The 18,618-nt window shown below is 40.4% G+C and overlaps 1 protein-coding gene across 2 annotated transcripts in view; it reads right to left on the bottom strand.

Moving 5' to 3' along the window:
* Positions 1–3,765: 3,765 nt before the first annotated feature.
* Positions 3,766–18,618, bottom strand: part of LOC119211073 (potassium voltage-gated channel subfamily C member 2) — a 49,503-nt gene continuing 34,650 nt past the window's right edge. Inside the window, exons 2-4 of one of the 2 annotated variants that reach the window (XM_037461706.2) lie at positions 13,842–14,775; positions 11,428–11,595; positions 3,766–5,465 (exon numbers count right to left, since the gene is read on the bottom strand). In XM_037461706.2, the coding sequence (XP_037317603.2) occupies positions 5,446–5,465; positions 11,428–11,595; positions 13,842–14,775 (1,122 nt within the window). In that variant the 3' untranslated portion in view covers positions 3,766–5,445. Of the gene's footprint in view, positions 5,466–5,508; positions 6,374–11,427; positions 11,596–13,841; positions 14,776–18,618 lie in introns of those variants that run through there. The other variant, XM_037461707.2, reaches the window with a different exon arrangement.

The following is an 18,618-nucleotide window of genomic DNA, read 5'->3' as shown; positions in this document are numbered from 1 at the left end:
TTGATGGAGAAGACGTTATCTTTCAGTCCGCAATACACATCCACAACAGGAGCTCTCTCAAACTGGGCACCGGTTCATTCACAGCATCTCTCAGGCAAATACGACAGCACAGGCACTAGCCAATCAGATCGCATTCATGCTCACGTCTAAAGAACGCAAAGCTCAAAAATAAAGGATGGTGGACCAAACTCCAGAATAGGGGTCCCTGCTCCATCTCAGTTTGGAGGACCTTGGCCTGAGAAACGTTGAAGACCCCTGCGGTAGTTGATGTTATGCCTGTAAAAAGGGAGACACAGTGATCCATTAAACCAGCGCAGCTGACTAAGAAGCCTCAAATGCATTTATTTACAAATAAATTAATCTCATAGCACTTTTTTTAGCTGTATTTTAGATGTGGATGTTTACTTAACTTGCACTACATGATGATTACACAATGGTAATAATTTAATGAATAAGCTTCAAGTCTGTGTGTGCGTCTGTGAGTGTAGTATAGAGAACAAGTTCTGACATTAAAACAAATCCTGGTAAATTTGATTTTTTATAAAGTATTACGTTCAAGGAGCTACCTGTTGTCACGTAAGGGTGCGGGTCAGAGGCAGGCAGGCAGGGAGGACTCAAACGCAGAGTTCCAACAAAACAAAGTGCTCTTTAATATTAATAAAAAGGAACCAACATACACCAACCAGAACCGTGGAACAGGAAACAATGACGCGACATGAGACAAGAGACTCACAGGGATTAAATACACAAGGGAGGTGCAGGGGATTTAACACAGGTGGAAACAATCATTGACACGGCAGACAATCACAGGGGAAGACAGGACAAGGCAGGAAGTGAAGTTACCCAGGAACACAAGAGACATGAAACTACAAAATAAAACAGGAAGCAGACCCAAAACGTGACATCTGTACTTTCTGAAGTATTTTTGCAGCGTGAATTTGCAGTTCTGTTTTAGAACAAAGTTTTTTTTTTAAATCCAATTCATCAATTAATCGAAAAAATAATCTGAATAACCGATTCATTGATTATCAAAATAATTGTTAGTTGCAGCATTAGTTTTAATGTCCTTGAATAAATTGCATGTTAGATGTGGGGAAAATTAAGACACGGTTTGACTGGAGACGAAGAGAGAATTTCTATGACTATCCATTCCAGAACAGTTCAAGATTGTGTATTTAAAACAATACTACTCTATTATGAACTTTATATGATGTGTGTTTCCTTCTATTTTTCTTTGGGTAATGTAATGTGTTCTGGTATATTTCATCATTTTTTTAAAATAATCTCAACTAAAATTCAAGGCAATAAAACGTTTTTTGGAGATCATTAGTAAAATGTGTTTCATTTGTTTTAATAGTTAATCAAATTAATTTATAGAATCACATGGGATTTTTTTTTACAAACAAATACAAAACTATAAATTTAAGTTTAAACTATAAAATTATTGCGATGAATGTGTGACGCTGTATGTTTTGGGGGGTTTGTCCTTTGCTGAAAGGCTTATGTGAGTGAAATCAATCCCCAAGGAGAAATTTATGTGCAATAGCAGCAGTACAGTAAATAAAATGAGAAATGAAAACTCCACAATATATACACAGTACAGTAAAATAAAATAGCACAGCAAATTAAATTAAAAGTGAGATAAGAATATGTATAAAGTTAAATGACATAAGAAAAGAAGAAGTAGTGCAAGGTTACTAATATAAAATACGACAGTAGTCTAGTGGTTGTTCAAATAAACAAGGATTAGACAGATGTGTTTTGTTGTACAGTCTTATTGCAGTTGGCAGGATGTTTTCTTGTATCTGTCCTTGTGACAGCAGAGCTGAATCAACCTGTTGGAGAAGGTGCTCCGCTGTCCCTGTCCTTGTGAAGAGGGTGGTCCTGGGTATCCTATATGGACAACAGTTTTTTCCGTGCCCTTCTTCTTTCCACCACTGTTCAGGATGCTCTTGTTGGGAGCCAATGAAGCAGCTGGCCTTCTTCACCAGTTTCTTAATGCTGCGTTCACACCAAAAGTGAAGCAAACTATTTCCGCGAGTAGATTCCATGCAAAGTCAATGCAGAGACACGATTGGTCGCGAATGAGGCAAATTTTAAACGGGCGGCGTGGATGATGCGAAATGTCTCTCAGTCAATACCCCTTGTGGTGCTATCAAGTACTACATGCATGCATTTTGAATGATTACATTACATTATATACAATCATAGCTGTACATTGGCATTATTCTATTGATTAAAGTTTCAAAATTACAGTGGTTTTACAATATTGTCATTACTTTATTGATTACGTAGTTCCAGAATCATGGCTGTATTCTGGTGTACACTAAATGCATTTTATTAATTGTGAATTCATGAACCAGCTCGTCAGTTTATTTCTAATACTCTACACCTCCACCACTATGTCCACATCCTCATCCAACTCAACTAAAAACTTCTGTATGGCATACCTACATGACAACATGGAACAGAGCTACATAGAGAACAGTAGTGACTTCCTCCTGTTAAGCAGAAACAAGGAACATTTACATCTGTCTCATGCTGTTCGACAGTTACATATTCCCATTATTCTATCAAAGGTTACAAGAACATAATGAACTCACTCAAGTGCCTGTGTGCACGGATCCATACACGTGTAACGTGAACTCACGGCAGCTTCTGTCTCTTCTGTCCCTCTAAAGGAGGCACTTAAGAACATACATCTCCAATCACAAGTTACATGGTGACTTAGGTTTATTAATGAATGACTACTTACGCTGACTCCTTGAATAAGTATTTTCCCTGAGCCGTCTAGATGCTAAAAGCTAATATTTTGTTGTCTTCAGAAGCCACCAACTCCTGCTCTGTAACTCCAAATCTCAGTAAAACAGTATCTCCCTTCCCCCACTTCACTCGGCTGCACATATAATACAGCCTACTTTGTATTTGTTGTATTACATTTTTTGTTGGTTGATTTTGTGTTGAAAATACATGATGATGACACTGGAGAGAGCAGATGAGTTAGTCAATAAATTCACAGATACTTTCACTGCCATTTAATGTTATATTATTAAAATATTTACTGATAAAAAAATTACATTAGGAATAACCACAATATAGATTTGCTTAACTGTATTATAAAGTCTCCCTTTTGTGTGTGTGTGTGTGTGTTTGCAAGTATGTATGATTATGTTGGTATATTCCACCGCTCCTCCCAGCTCCCCCCCCTGCAGCTCGCCATCTAGCTGGTCGCATGCTAGCAGCTTAGATTGCTGCTTTCTACTTGTGGCTGGCCGCCCTCGTAGTTTAATACATTTTGGAGAAGATTTGAAGGTAACTCTTGATTATATATAAGATAATACTTTTTTTTGTTTTACTTTACATACCTTGAAGTTGGTTGAATAAAACTACTATCAATTTGAAAATGTAACTGATGTACAATGTAACATTGAAACTAAAATCCATAGGAGGACATCACTATGTTTAGTCTATGTGAATGGCTTTTTAAAGAGCCGTCGTCTCTACTTCTTGGCGGCCTTCTCTGTCTTGAGTAATGGTCCCTTGAGCTCCTTGTCGTCGACAGCCAACCGCAGGTGACGTGGGATGGCAGCAAAACTAAAGTTAACATTCTTGCATCTCTAATTTAAAGTCTTCTTAAATGCATTATGATACTCATTTAGGAAGTTATGGTGCATTTAGAGTCAAATAAAAGTGGAACAAAATAGAAATCACCAAGAAAACAGGTCAGACAACGTAAAGAAAGAAACAATGAATTGAAGATAGATAGTTTATGTGACTCTCTCACATGGTATTTAACTTTTCTCTACATTGTTTTGAACGTGATATACAGTATGTCATCATTTTTTAACAATTTGACATAATGGGTTTATTTTTTCTGCATGCACTTTAAAATGCCAACTAAGGGCTTCAAACTAGAATCTCCCTCACAGTAAAACATAAACTTGGACCAAAAAGCGTGACATTTTGAAGAAACGGTGGAGAAGCACAGCATTGGACTACCATACATTTTACAGGTAAGGGAAATGTACCCCACAATAAGAGACACAAAAATACCAGGGTCAAAGAAATCTATTTTTCCCCCCCTTTTTCAAGTTACAATGTCTTCTTACAGAGACACAAAGAACTGTACCCCTTTAGTCCGAGTAAAGCAGCAACGACGCTTGTGTGCAGCCGACGTGGCACATGAGTTGTGCCGACATCCAGTCCTTTTTCCATCAGCTGTCTAGAGCTTCTTTCTTTTGACCTGCTTTCCATCTTTGTTTATAACAGGCGGCTGAAATCACAGTGTGGATCGGCGCTTCGTTTTTTTACAAGTGCTTTTTGCAAATCCGGTCTCATTGTTTGTGTGTGATAGATTGCTACTGTGCAATTGTAGCCAACTTCTGCTACACTTTGGAAGAATTACGTTATGCAGTTTTTATTTGTGTAGCAACCAGGATACATGAGGAATTTTAAGGTGAGGATAATTTTGGTGTGAGAGGGAAGAAACAATCTCCAGGACAATTGCAGGGTGTTTGCATGTTTGGAGGGTGGGTCTGGGAGGGACTTCTACAATGGCGACTACATCACAGGGGAACTCTGTCTCATTGATTATTGTGCTAAAACTAACTGGAAGAGTGATGGCATCATGTACCATGATTTGGTCTCTGTGCTATTAAACTGCAGTTCTGACCTTGGTGCTTTAGGATAAACACACACACACACACACACACACACACACACACACACACACAAGCGCACGCACACACACACACACACACACACACACACACACACACACACTTTAACACACAGCAGAGCAATTCACCTACTGAAAATCACCAAAGGAAACAAAGATGAGATGACCGATCTGTTACATTTATTCAACTTAGCACATTTGTTTCTCTGCACTGTATATAGAATCTCATATATGAACACACTCAGTTTTAGAGAACAAAACGCCTCGGCTGATAAATCTTAAACAGTTATTGCGGGGTGGGTTACCACAGCAAGTAAAGTTATGTGACGTTGAGTATCACGGCCGAACGCCTTGTTACCTTGCTTGCCACTGGTGGACAGATGTGTGGACGGAGCCGCTTGGCCCAGGCATGCTGTGTTATTTTTTTTATTTACAGAAGCATTTATCCTTACAGTAGATAGTCTCGAATTAAGGTTGTCTCCATTTAGGTTGTCTCCATTCTTATTTATTCTCCTTTTTTCCCCCTCATTGTTCCATTCCAAAACAGAAAAGCAAAAAAGTCAGGTCAAAAGTTATCAAAGTCCTCCCATGATGTCTGTTTGATTTCCTCTCCTGTGCACAGAGCCGCTGGCTGGGTGGCCTCCAGTCAATCGTTTTTTAGCGCGCCTCTCCGTCCGCTTTGTCCAGCAGGAGTGGCTCCAAATGGGGACAGGGTGTGTCCTCTCACGGCAACCGGTCCTCGCACAGATGACTTATTCCCCCGTCATTCAAATAGGAAATGAATGGTCTAAATGAAATACAATACAAACAGATCCCTATAAATTAGTAATGCACAACCTGTCTTTGAGCATAATATGAGAATAGCATGTTGAATAAATGCACACACAAAAAATAACTTCTGCATGCATCCAGAAATATAAACGCTGTATTGAAAATTGTAGTTGGAGTGATTTAATAATTTGGTGTTTGGACAAAGAATAGAGTTTACTTCTCTTTTTGTAATTTTTGCAGAGCAATGTGTAAGATGCATCTTGCTGCATGAACCAGTTGCTTGGCAACGATCGGTTACTGGTATAGACACGCAGTAGGGTTTGGCGAGACATGTTGCCGCACGGTCATGTCTGCTATCCCTCACCTGTTGGTACATAGAGGCAATTTATGAAATACAGCGGATGCAAAAATGACAAAGCTCAGGCTGCTTTTGTTTAATATAAGACTCCGTAAGAGTTCTGAGGGAGCTCTGTTCAGTGTGTCTGGTTTGGGAATTAGAGAGTCGGTTATCGCCATTGGTGATGTCTCAAAGAAAAGTGTGATTAAAAAAGCAAAAATACACGTATAAGTTATGTATCAGGGTTTTCAATCTGGTGACATATGATGAAAAATACAGTTTAGTAATCATCCCTATATAGTGATAATTAGGCAGCCGTTTTAACAGTACCATAGAGAGTACATATTTCCGCAACCACATCATATGTGTCTCTACTCTTTTCAATAACCCCTGATATAAGCACAGCCACAATCTTAACTCCAATGACCAAAATGGGTGATAGGGTTTACACTTCAACTTGACCCTCACACTTGCTCAGAAGGTGTACGCCCAATGCTATAGCAATGCCTTTTCTCCTCAAGCCAGGAAGACAGAAAGCTGCTCTTTGCTTGAGTGAAACCAGAAAAGTCAACCTTTTTGCAGTTATTAACAACCAGCTCCATCAAAGAAAAAACAAAAAATGAAGGCGTCAGGGAGAAAATTAATTGTAAATAGTAGCCGACAAGCAGAGAAAATAACACAAAAACAACCCACATGCGGAGAGGAATGAAAGCCCAGCTGGGCTTTCTGTTTTTTTTTGTCTCCTTGTGGATGCTGATGAAGCCAAAATGCAAAATGAATGTCGTGAATCCCAACATAACAACTATTATACATATAATATACACTCACCGGCCACTTTATTAGGTACACCTGTCCAACTGCTCGTTAACACTTAATTTCTAAGCAGCCAATCACATGGCGGCAACTCAGTGCATTTAGGCATGTAGACATTGTCAAGACAATCTCTTGCAGTTCAAACCGAGCATCAGTCTGGGGAAGAAAGGTGATTTGAGTTACTTTGAACGTGGCATGATTGTTGGTGCCAGAAGGGCTGGTCTGAGTATTTCAGAAACTGCTAATCTACTGGGATTTTCACGCACAACCATCTCTAGGGTTTACAGAGAATGGTCCGAAAAAGAAAAAACATCCAGTGAGCGGCAGTTCTGTGGGCGGAAATGCCTTGTTGGTGCCAGAGGTCAGAGGAGAATGGCCAGACTGGTTCGAGCTGATAGAAGGGCAACAGTGACTCAAATAACCACCCGTTACAACCAAGGTGGGCATAAGAGCATCTCTGAACGCACAGTACGTCGAACTTTGAGGCAGATGGGCTACAGCAGCAGAAGACCACACCGGGTGCCACTCCTTTCAGCTAAGAACAGGAAACTGAGGCTACAATTTGCACAAGCTCATCGAAATTGGACAATAGAAGATTGGAAAAACGTTGCCTGGTCTGATGAGTCTCGATTTCTGCTGCGACATTCGGATGGTAGGGTCAGAATTTGGCGTCTACAACATGAAAGCATGGATCCATCCTGCCTTGTATCAACGGTTCAGGCTGGTGGTGGTGGTGTCATGGTGTGGGGAATATTTTCTTGGCACTCTTTGGGCCCCTTGGTACCAATTGAGCATCGTTGCAACGCCACAGCCTACCTGAGTATTGTTGCTGACCATGTCCATCCCTTTATGACCACAATGTACCCAACTTCTGATGGCTACTTTCAGCAGGATAATGCGCCATGTCATAAAGCTGGAATCATCTCAGACTGGTTTCTTGAACATGACAATGAGTTCGCTGTACTCAAATGGCCTCCACAATCACCAGATCTCAATCCAATAGAGCATCTTTGGGATGTGGTGGAACGGGAGATTCGCATCATGGATGTGCAGCCGACAAATCTGCGGCTGTGATGCCATCATGTCAATATGGACCAAACTCCCTGAGGAATGCTTCCAGCACCTTGTTGAATCTATGCCAAGAAGAATTGAGGCAGTTCTGAAGGCAAAAGGGTGTCCAACCCGTTACTAGCACGGGGTACCTAATAAAGTGGCCGGTGAGTGTATAACATACATTAAATTAAGAACAGACTCCTTGAAATATATGTACATACTTATACTACGTATATACGTATTTATCCATAAGCTCTACCCACGGTCTGCCTTGTCCCTTCTTCCCTCAAAACGTTTCTCGCAAAGATGCTTACAGGATGCTAAAACATGAGCAGCTGATATGGAGCAACAGATGTGAGTGAGCAGTCTTCCACATCAACACCCCTCCCACCCAAAGAATAAAAGACAAAAGTCACAGTTGTGTTTCCTTTTTTAGAAGGGTGTCTATTTTCAATATCTATCTAAATATAGACACATCAATATCCCTGATTGTTTTACACATGCTTCATTAAACGTTATAGCGGCTTCATGAAAATGCTGGTAGAAATATTTTATTATTATTTTATTCCAGGTCTCAAAAGTAGGACATTGAGCTAAAGGGGACTCCGAGTGACACAAGAGAACTGACGAGTTAGCTAAGCACATCCACAGGAGAAGGGGGGGAAGTGATGAGTTGCTCAAGCAGTCTTAGCTACAAAGTATTTATCCACTAGTCACAGAACCTAAAAGTTATAGCATATATTTAATTATACTTTTATTTTATTTTTATCTTATTGCTGTACTATGTCATCATTATTGTACCGTCTTCTGTCATGCACCAACCGCCAAGACAATTTCCATGTATGTCCAACATCTTATGGCAATAAACGTTTCCTGATTCCTGATTCCTGATTCAGATGTAATATCAGACGAAATTTCAGGCCAAAGTGGCACCATGGAGGGGATAGGTGAGCGTCGTAGTGGGGGGGGGACGTGAGAAGTAATCTCGGACACAGCTAAGAGAGGGATATGGTGATAGCTAAGCTGTTTCACTGTTCTGTCGGCAAATATCAAGAACACAAGCTAAAAAACATCTGCATCCGCCTTCTTCTTCGAAATCCAAGTCAAGCTTTGACTCACCCATTGTTCAGCAAAAGATGTCCACAAACCAGGAAAATGTTGCTGTTACATTTTAATCCAATCAAATATTAAATTGTCAAAATGATCTATTTGCACAGATGGAACCTACAATCAACTGAAACTAGGAATTGTGTTTGTGTTTAGCTAATAATTAGCCATTCATATCTACAAGGAGGAGGGGAGCTTTTTGTGCTGGTTGCAATCTGTGACCTCACCACTATATATCACTAAATCCTACACACTGCTCCTCTAATTCAAGTTAATTAACTAATCCAAAAAAAAGCAGCCTCATAGTGTTTTCTTGTAATGCAGGGTTCTCAAGTGTCACACATTGAGCGTGACAGTCACTCATTTCGGTCTGTAGTCATGCACTCCCGCCACACATCCAATTTCTGACGCAAAAAAAATCGAATGGACTTTAGTCCGAGTCTCGTAGGTGCCTCTTCAACCTTCGGCCGTACCGTCCACCCCTAGTTGACCATATCGTCCGCTGTAGCTTTTAAACAAGTGTCCTTGTTAGTTCAAGTATGGCTTTGTGATATGGCCCAAAATCCATATTACGTTATTTAGAATCATTCTGATGGTTTACCGGTATGTGACGGTATTGCTTTTTTAAGTAAAGACAATAATTCATTGACCCCGAAAAGGACCGCCTACCCGAACAGCTGTTCGCCGCACACTGGCCAACTCGCTCGCAACAGGCCAGCTTGTTAGCGTTAACGTGTTGTTAGCTTGTTGTGGCTGATAGTGTTGCCACCAGAGGCAATACCAGCGGCACGACTAACTTTGCAATAAATCGTCAACCGTAACCAACGTCAGATTTTCCCGAAACCAAAAACCCTCCAAACAGACGCAGCTCCTCTCTTGGACACAAGTTGTGCTGGTGCATCTCCGGTCTCTCTTTGTTCCACCTGTATCGCTCTTTTCTGCGTTTTCATGTATCAAGCTGTAACACCGGTAAGTGAGAAATTTATTTTGTGCGGAAAAAGGGTTGTACGTATTGCAAAGCAATTCACTGTTTATATATCTGAGACTTTTTTGCCCCCTGCATTGCCACTGCTCCTCCTTGCAAGCATGCAAAAGGAGGTAAAAAAAAAGGGGCACACCTCAAACTTCTCAACAATTGTGGCACGTGAGACACGCTGGCAATACGAACGAAAAGCAAGCCCAAGCAGACAGATCATTAATGGAGCATGCAGATCGGCTGATGAGCAGATAACGAAATCATGGCCTCATTATCATACTGCACGTGGTACGGCACCACTCGCTTCTTCAAGGCTATCTCAGAGCCAGCATAAGCAGGCGGAACAAAGGCTAGTGTTGGTCTATGCCAACAGGTAGCGCGGAACTAGAAAGGGACCCAAATGTTTTATGCATTACCCGTCGTGTTGCCGCAAAAGCGACCCTCAACTGAAGTAGCAGAGACAAAGGTACAGCTGCCCCGCCATCCACATTGAGCAAAAGAGACTGCCCAAAGGCTCCGTTATGAAATATACAACCATGATGTGCTGTGTAGAGGATCTTTACCACATGAAAAATGGTCTAAACCTTTTTTAAGTACCATTTAAGAAACCATTTATACCTCTGGGAGAAGAAGTAAACCAGAATAACGTGTTATCCTGCTTGAATTCTTCAAAAAATAGGACCTGAAATTCCATTTGATATTATCTTTGATTCAAACAGTGTCACTAAAGCAGAGGTCCATTTTGATCCACCGTCACCCCTTACTGACAAGCCACAACCCAAATCAACGTGGAAACATGTTGCAGTTTGAACCTGGGATGGTAGAGAATATCATAGTATGCCAAGACAAAAACAAGGTTAATAATGAATCAAAACAACCAAGGAATAACAAGCTAATACAACATACATACGAATTCAGTAAATGCTGCCTTTTTAAAAGATTCAACAGTGCTTTCCTGCACAAATGGTGTAACTTTAGCTGAGATTACTCACTCATTTAATCTGTGACAACAAACACTGCACTATGGAAAACATTCAGTGTCTTGAGGAGCAACTTTTACCCCCAAACTGAGAATAAATAAGGTTTTGCCTATCAAAAAGACATACACGTATACAACATGTCTTCTTCCGATTACACTGATACCCTCACAAATCAGTGAGATGCAGGGTCAGAAAGTGTTTCCAGGCAACTGGAAAGAAAATGATGAAATTGTTGTGAGTCAGCTGCATGGATCCCTCAGAATTGCTGGAAAAAATAGCGCTGTGTCACTGCTGAGGCAGTAGCAGATCTGCCGACTAGGACTACAGAAATACCCTCCCCCACCTACATGGATGTCAGTGTCCCAGTCACTAAGTATACGGATCCGCTGATGAGGATTCCTTCTCATTTTGTTTTGGAACATGTTGAGCTCTTTTTCATTTGGTAAAACCTAGATTCAAAGCATATTCCACTCATACTGAAAACAATGACCACAGGAAAAAACCTGACCGAGACTAGTACGTGATAAATGATGAGTGAAAAATGATGAGTGAAAAATGATGACGTGTCAATGGAGAATAGCAAGCAGGAATTTCAGAATGATTCACTAAGAAAACATTTTTTTTTAAGAAAAGTGAAAAGTTTTAAGAAACTGACTTAAATTAATTAACATTAAAGTACAATTGAAACCAGGAGAGTTCCACATGCAATTACCTGTTTTTTGCATCCCTCCATCTGCAGGGCAGCTGTAGTCACTAGCACCAAGCAAGAAGCATGTTCCCCCGCATTGCTGGTCCTGTTCCCGGGTGCTGGACCTCCGCATGGAGACCCTCTCGTCTGAAGATATGGTCAAGTCGCTGCCCCCACTGCAGTCTGACAGAACTGGGACAAAAGAAACGGGCCCGGTTAACTCTATAAAACTTTCTGGCTGGGCTTCGTTTGTATTTTTCCTTTTTGTTACATAAATCTACGGTGCAGAATTTGGGTGGCACAGTGATGTGGTGGTTAGCACTATCGCCTCATCGCAAAAAGTTCCTTGCCTACAGCAAGAAGTTCTTTGCCTAGTCCTGGGATTTAAACCACCCAGCTGCCTTTCTGTGGTTTTTGCATGTTCTATCCTGTTCTCTCCGGGAACTCTGGCAGATAGAACAAAGATATGCTATGGGTTAGGGTTAGGTTAGTTGTTTACTCTAAATTGCCTGTATATGTGTAACTGTAAGAAAATGGTTGTCTCCATGTTAGTTATGTCAGCCCTGTGATTGACTGGCGTCCATCGCTCTCCCGAAGTTGGGGGTTGACTCCAGCGCCAATGAGAGATGAGAGATACAACCATGAGGGGGGCGGCCACTGGGTGGTTTTAAACCCTAGTCCTGCTTGCTATGAAGCACACTGCCACACCACCGTGCTACCGATCGTGTCCAAATTTATTGTTAGGAACATTTCTCTCTCATTTCTTGAAGTGTGACAGATGGTTTTTATTGATTTTATGATAATACAATTACAGCGTTTTGTTTAGGTCATAAGGTGGAAGAGCAGTATTTTCTTGTTATTGTGAAGAAATCAGGAATTCATGATCAAGTTAGTCCTGATTTTAAAAGAAAATGCATGCACTATTGTCTGATGTTGTAATGACCTCCAGTAAGGGAGAAAGACAGTGAGATATTTTGATATAATGAAAATGTGGATTAACCCGTGGGATGGTAAATGTGTTGTATTTAAAGGATAAGGATGCAGGTGAAAGTCTGATATAACATTTCCTTTGTCCAAAAATGGTCAACAAACTACTGCAATTAGATGACACACCCCATTTTTACAATGATGGAGGACGGGGTCACATTTACTTCTCTTCAATGCCATTTGCCACAGATCAAAAACACTACAACCAATGCTGCTTAGAAGGATTCCATTATTTTGTCACAGAAGTATTATCTTGTATGTTGCTAACAGGATTATAAATTTAGTTGTTCCAGATATAATGTTTGATTAAATATAGGCTATTTTAAGGTAATACTGGCAATTAAAATAATCAGCATAATCAGCACTACAACAGGTGTCCTTTTTCTAGACAATAGCGAAACATTAATCTTGAACATGTTTTAATCAAAAGGTTTAATTACAGATTGTCTTCTTAGATCAATTAATCCCACAATACAGACTGCCGGAATTCAATATATGTCAAATGGAACCTTTCACATTCAAACATTAAGCGTAAGGTAATTGAAAGGACCCTTAAGAGAAAAGTAACCATGTAAACTATATATTTATATATATCAGAAATGAGCTGTGAGGACTAAACCAGATTGATTCTGTTTGTGCATTCTGTTGAGCCGGGAATAATTCTATGCTTGGTGAATAATATTCTGTGACCTAATAAACAAATAGACTGCACAATCACCCTAAGTGTTAGCTTACTATGGTTTCTGCTCTAGAATTTCAAGAAAGCTTATGTATGGAGATCAACATTGATTTCCTTCAAAATCTGATGTGTAACAGTTAATTACCGATGTTGGCCTGTTGGGGAAAAGCAGCTAGTGAACGATTCCTACTGCAAGGGAACCGTAGACACAAAGACTCAGACTTATTATCTGCAATAGACGTTTCACAAAGCTTTCTCCACATCGCAGTACCTTGTGCGTCGACGTGCTCGTCACTGTGGCAACGAGAGGAAGGCTGGGAGGCCAGACAGTTCAAGAGAACTCAGTCATCTGTGAGGGAGCTTCTGTGGTGAACCATTTATATTCTCCAGAGGGAGTCAGATGGACACATCTTTCTTACACATTTTCTTTTGTGGCGGAAATGGGCTTCCATAAGATTAAGAGACATTAGTGGAATACACAAATAAGTCATTTCGGTCACTAAACGTCCCGGGTCACACACAAACTTTCAAAATAAATTTCAGTCAGACTTTGTTTTTCGTTCTTCGTTTCTCAATTGAATAACAGAAAAACTAATCGTTTTTCGTTTTGGTTTATCAATTGAAAAACGAAAGCTCAAATGATACACAGAATTTTCTCCCTAAGGGGCGTTTTTTGTTGTTGTTGCTGTCACTACATATATAACACCACTCAGTGGAACCTTTATTTTAACACTGAGGTATGGCTGCTCAGGATTTTTTGATTTGGTCTTACCTGCGCAGTTGCGTTCCAGCACCCTGGTCCCTTTGATGTGGCACAGGTCGCCATGAGTGCTGTTGCAGGTGGTGTTGAGATCTGCTTTGCAGTATATGGGGGAACCTCCCTGCACCAGCTGAGGGATGTGTTTTTTCCTCTTCCTGGGTAGCTTCTGTTTGGCCATGGCCAGGGAGTAGTACATCCCAAAGTTATTGACAATAACGGGCACAGGCATCGCTATCGTCAGCACACCCGATAGGGCGCACAGAGCTCCAACGACCATGCCTGACCAGGTCTCTGGATACATGTCACCATAGCCAAGTGTTGTCATGGTTACCACGGCCCACCAGAAGCCAATGGGAATATTCTTGAACTTGGTGTGGAGGCTACCGGTGGGGTCGTTGGGGTTAGCGCCAATTCGTTCTGCGTAGTAGATCATGGTGGCGAAAATGAGGACTCCCAATGCCAGGAAGATGATGAGGAGGAGAAATTCATTGGTGCTGGCCCGTAATGTGTGGCCCAGTACCCTTAGCCCGACAAAATGGCGCGTCAGCTTGAAGATGCGCAGGATACGAACAAAGCGCACTACCCTGAGGAAACCCAACACATCCTTGGCAGCCTTTGATGAAAGGCCACTCAGCCCCACCTCCAAGTAGAACGGCAGGATAGCCACAAAGTCAATGATGTTAAGAACACTCTTAACAAACTCCAACTTGACAGGGCAGAAGGTCACACGCACTAGGAACTCAATAGTAAACCAGAAGACGCAAACGCCCTCCACATAGGTGAGTGCAGGGTCGGTTTCAATCTCGTATTGCGGGCCTGAGTCCGGCGCAGTGCTGTTCCGCATCAGCTCCGTCTTGTTGATGATGGTATTGAAAGCCTCATGAGTCTCCAAGCAAAAGGTGGTGATGGAGACCAGGATGAAGAACAAAGACGCAAAGGCTATAAACTACAAGGGAGGAGAAAAGAAAAAGAAATTTGTTATTACGATCTACTTTTTACACTTCAAATGGTTTGAACCTTTGAACCTATTCTATAAACCGGCTGAGCATTCATACACCATGATGAATCAACTAATTTACTCTTGAGAAAAGGAGTGAAGCCAGACAAGTTTAATTAACTTCCATCAATTTGAATGGACTCTAGAGAGAGGAGCAATCTATTAGCGAGAGCAACAAATAAACACACACTTCTCCCTTGCTTCTGGTGGAAATGTAACACAGGAATGGAGATGCAGTCGGATTTAATTCACTGCTGCTGATATATTAATGATATACTGTATATATAAGCTATTGGAAGTAAAAACGGGAGAGAAGTGGTCAAGCAGCAGCTATTAAACAACAGCAAAACGGTGCTTATTTTTCTGTTCTATGGCATTTTGAGTGATGCATCATCTCCGTGCTATGATTGAACATATTAACTTCAGAAGTATTAATGCAGCCTTAATAAAACTTGATTCAGAAAAGCCATTTGACAAAATAAACTGGTATTTTCTGTCCAAGTCCACGGGTCAAATATGCAACGTTACAGATTGGAAAATATAAAGGGCACATGTCATTACCAAACGTCATGACATACTCAAAAAAATACCAAAACAATATCAATATGTAATGGAAAAAATAGGAATTACATTTTTTGTAAAACTAAAATGGAAACAAGGACTTGGTGTGAACATTACAGAGCGTGAATGGCTGAATTTTTGGAGCACATAACCGCCTCAACATCCTCACAAACTTGGCCTAAACATTGTTGGAAAAATGTTATCAGATTCTGTATTACTCACCAAATGTCAAGTGTTTGTCAATTGTCAAACCATGTTGGTGGAAATGTGGGGCAATAAATGTAAACCACTCCCATGTATTTTCGGAAAATGTTTTTGGGGAAATAAATCGATGCAACTATTCTAAAGATTCTGGTCTGTCACATAGTCATGCATTCACGTTTCTCTACTTTGGAAATATGACATATAAGAGAAGACAGGTATCTGCTGAAATTCTGCTAGTAAAGCAGCTAGTAAAAAGGCTATTACAAAGAGATGGCACAAGATAGAGCATCCATCACAAGAAGGATTGTTGATAATTGCGATTGAAGCTCAAGAGGAGCAATGTTGTGACGAGTGGGATATTTATTTCCGGATTTATCTAGTTTTTGAAAGAACAAAGCAATCCAGATCCCTTTTTTCTTTTTCTTGTATGCATGTGTTCTGTCTGTGTTGAAGAGGCAAAAATGAAGTGTAAAAAAACTAGAATCCTAATAGTTTTGTTGCATTCTTGCACCAAACCAGGCAAGTTGTAGTCAGTAGTTACCCTAAATGTCATTCCCCTAATATTTTATCCATGCCAATTCAGGGTCGAAATTTCATGATGAAAAAAAAATACCCTGAATTGTAAGCTGTGAGAATAACATTTTAATCAATCAATTCCTTAGTCCAGGTGGATGCTTTTAAAAAAGGTTCCCTCTAAGCTCTCCTAAAATAGGGTGTTATGATGTCATTTGATATTTAGTTGGTAAAAATGGGAAACTAAAGGGTCAGTGAAAAGAAAACAGACAATACAATTAGTCATACAGCTTCAAGTCCAGAATGCATCCTTATGAAGCAGTGTCTGCTATTGATGGAAAGTTCCATTATACACGTTGTATGTATGACTCCCACAGTTTATGGCCACATGATAATGCATTACAACAGTGAATATATTAGGAAAAGATAATATTGTATTACTTGCAAAACATACATGACAGCAATTGTGAATTAAGAAGATACTTGACCTAATGAGTCATGATAATTGCTATAGTGTTATGGTTCCAATCATAAAGCATGTGTGGATGTTTGCTACAAACTACAATTATACAGTGCTAAATACGTTTACAGCTAAATCCGTATGGTATAGGATGAGTCACATGTTGCTTTATTTTCTTGTGTTTCGGTCCATCTGTAAAGTGTTAATGGAACCACCTGTCAGATGCACAGCTCACATCCAGCTTTTACCCCGCCACCGTGAAGCTCAGGCCGAGCGTCCGAACATCCACATATTTTTTCCGTGGAGGTAAACAAAGCAGGTTTACACACACACACACACACAGCCTGCTATGCTCCTTTACCACCTTTTTCCTCCCACAGTTCATCCACTGATGCACTCCACCCACTGAGCTCTTGAAGAAGCTGTTTCACACGAGGCCTTGTTTTTTTGGAGCGCATGACTCACAACGCTCTCAAAATATCATTGCCACTATTTGGGTCAGAGTGCTCCCTAACTGATGGCGTACATTTACTCTGCTGTCGTTAACATACACTCTCTTCACATAATATATATATATATATATATATATATATATATATATATATATATATATATATATACGTTCCTATCCCCAAAATGTTTAGAGACACCTTAGACACCCATTTTTCTTTCAACTCAAGCAGCATACAGTATTGATGTACTAAAATTGAGAGCATCCTTTGAAAAGGATGTTCCCAGCTCTAACATGGTTTTTGAGATTTGAAGTAAGAAAGACACCATTTGTGTAATAACACTTTCTCAAACTTGTTTTTTCAGTCTGGAGAACTTTCAAATGATCATAGTCCACCTTCATATGACTGTCAGACATATCCAAACATTTCAACTTTCAAAAACAGTGAATATAGAATGTATTCTGTTGCAGTAGTAAAGGTAAAAGTAAATAATTACTTAAACAAACTTTTGTTTAAGTAATTCTTGCACACTTTCTGTAAATCCTATGAACTTAAGGCCTTGTTTGAGTTAATGAGTTAATGTATGTATGCAGATACGGATGTACACAGCAGAGCAGGACTCTCGCTCTCTCTCTCTCTCCCAAAGTGACAGAGCTCAGCTCCAGCTGGAAGTATAGACCCCCGGCAGGAGACATCCCTCCGTCTGTTGGTCAGTGTCTGTCACTCAGTGGTGTTGTGTTTCTTCAAACCCCCCTCCCTTCCTCAACTGACCTGATAACACACCAGAGAGCAACACTGATCAACTACTTCATGCTGTCTAGCAACCAGTGAGGCGGGGCTTGTAAACAAAAGTCAAATCAAGTTAGCAACCTGTGACGCAATAGGTTAAAGGTTGTTGGCATCTTAACCGAGTCCCACTCTAACCAGCCTGGCTAACTTTAGCTGATCATACCCCGTATGAGCTCTGTTTTGCTCCACCATTTGGTCAACAACCTTCTCTGTGTCAGTCAAACTTTATGGTATCAACGTGTAGCACAGCTTGAGTATGTAATACACACTGTATGCAAGTTCGTGATGGGTATGGACGGGCCGCGAAGTTTGTTTCTTAAACTAAATGTTGAAAAAATATGCTGCATTTTGGAATATCACCTTCACAGTATATGTTACAACTTTGAAGGTGATGGTGCCTGTACGTTTTTTTTAATATAAAACTAAGAGATCCAAACTGCATTGACTTCACATGTGAAACAGCAAGTACAAGTCTTGCTTCACCACATTACAATCAACATAATAAGAAACTTACATTTTCAAGAATCTCTCTTGTAGAAAACACGCATCATCTCAAAAAACATGGCCACTGGACGGACAATGATATTCCCTAATTAAGCAAAACAGATTTGGGGACACTGAATTTTAATAAACTCCTTCAAACATGCGTAGTGTTGACCCAGCAATAGCACACGCAAGGAAACAGACTGTCCCTCCAATGCAACTCCCACCTACTGTACAGTATCTACTCAACACTGTGTAAATATCAGTATTCGGCCAAACAGGGAAAAATAATCCTCTCTATAAACAGTGGCATTAATATACCAGAATGCA

This window comes from Pungitius pungitius, chromosome 2, assembly GCF_949316345.1.
Source record: "Pungitius pungitius chromosome 2, fPunPun2.1, whole genome shotgun sequence".
In the NCBI taxonomy this organism is placed as follows: Eukaryota; Metazoa; Chordata; class Actinopteri; order Perciformes; family Gasterosteidae; genus Pungitius; species Pungitius pungitius.
The sequence above is the reverse complement of the archived record's forward strand: the minus strand, read 5'-3'. Positions and strand labels throughout refer to the sequence as shown.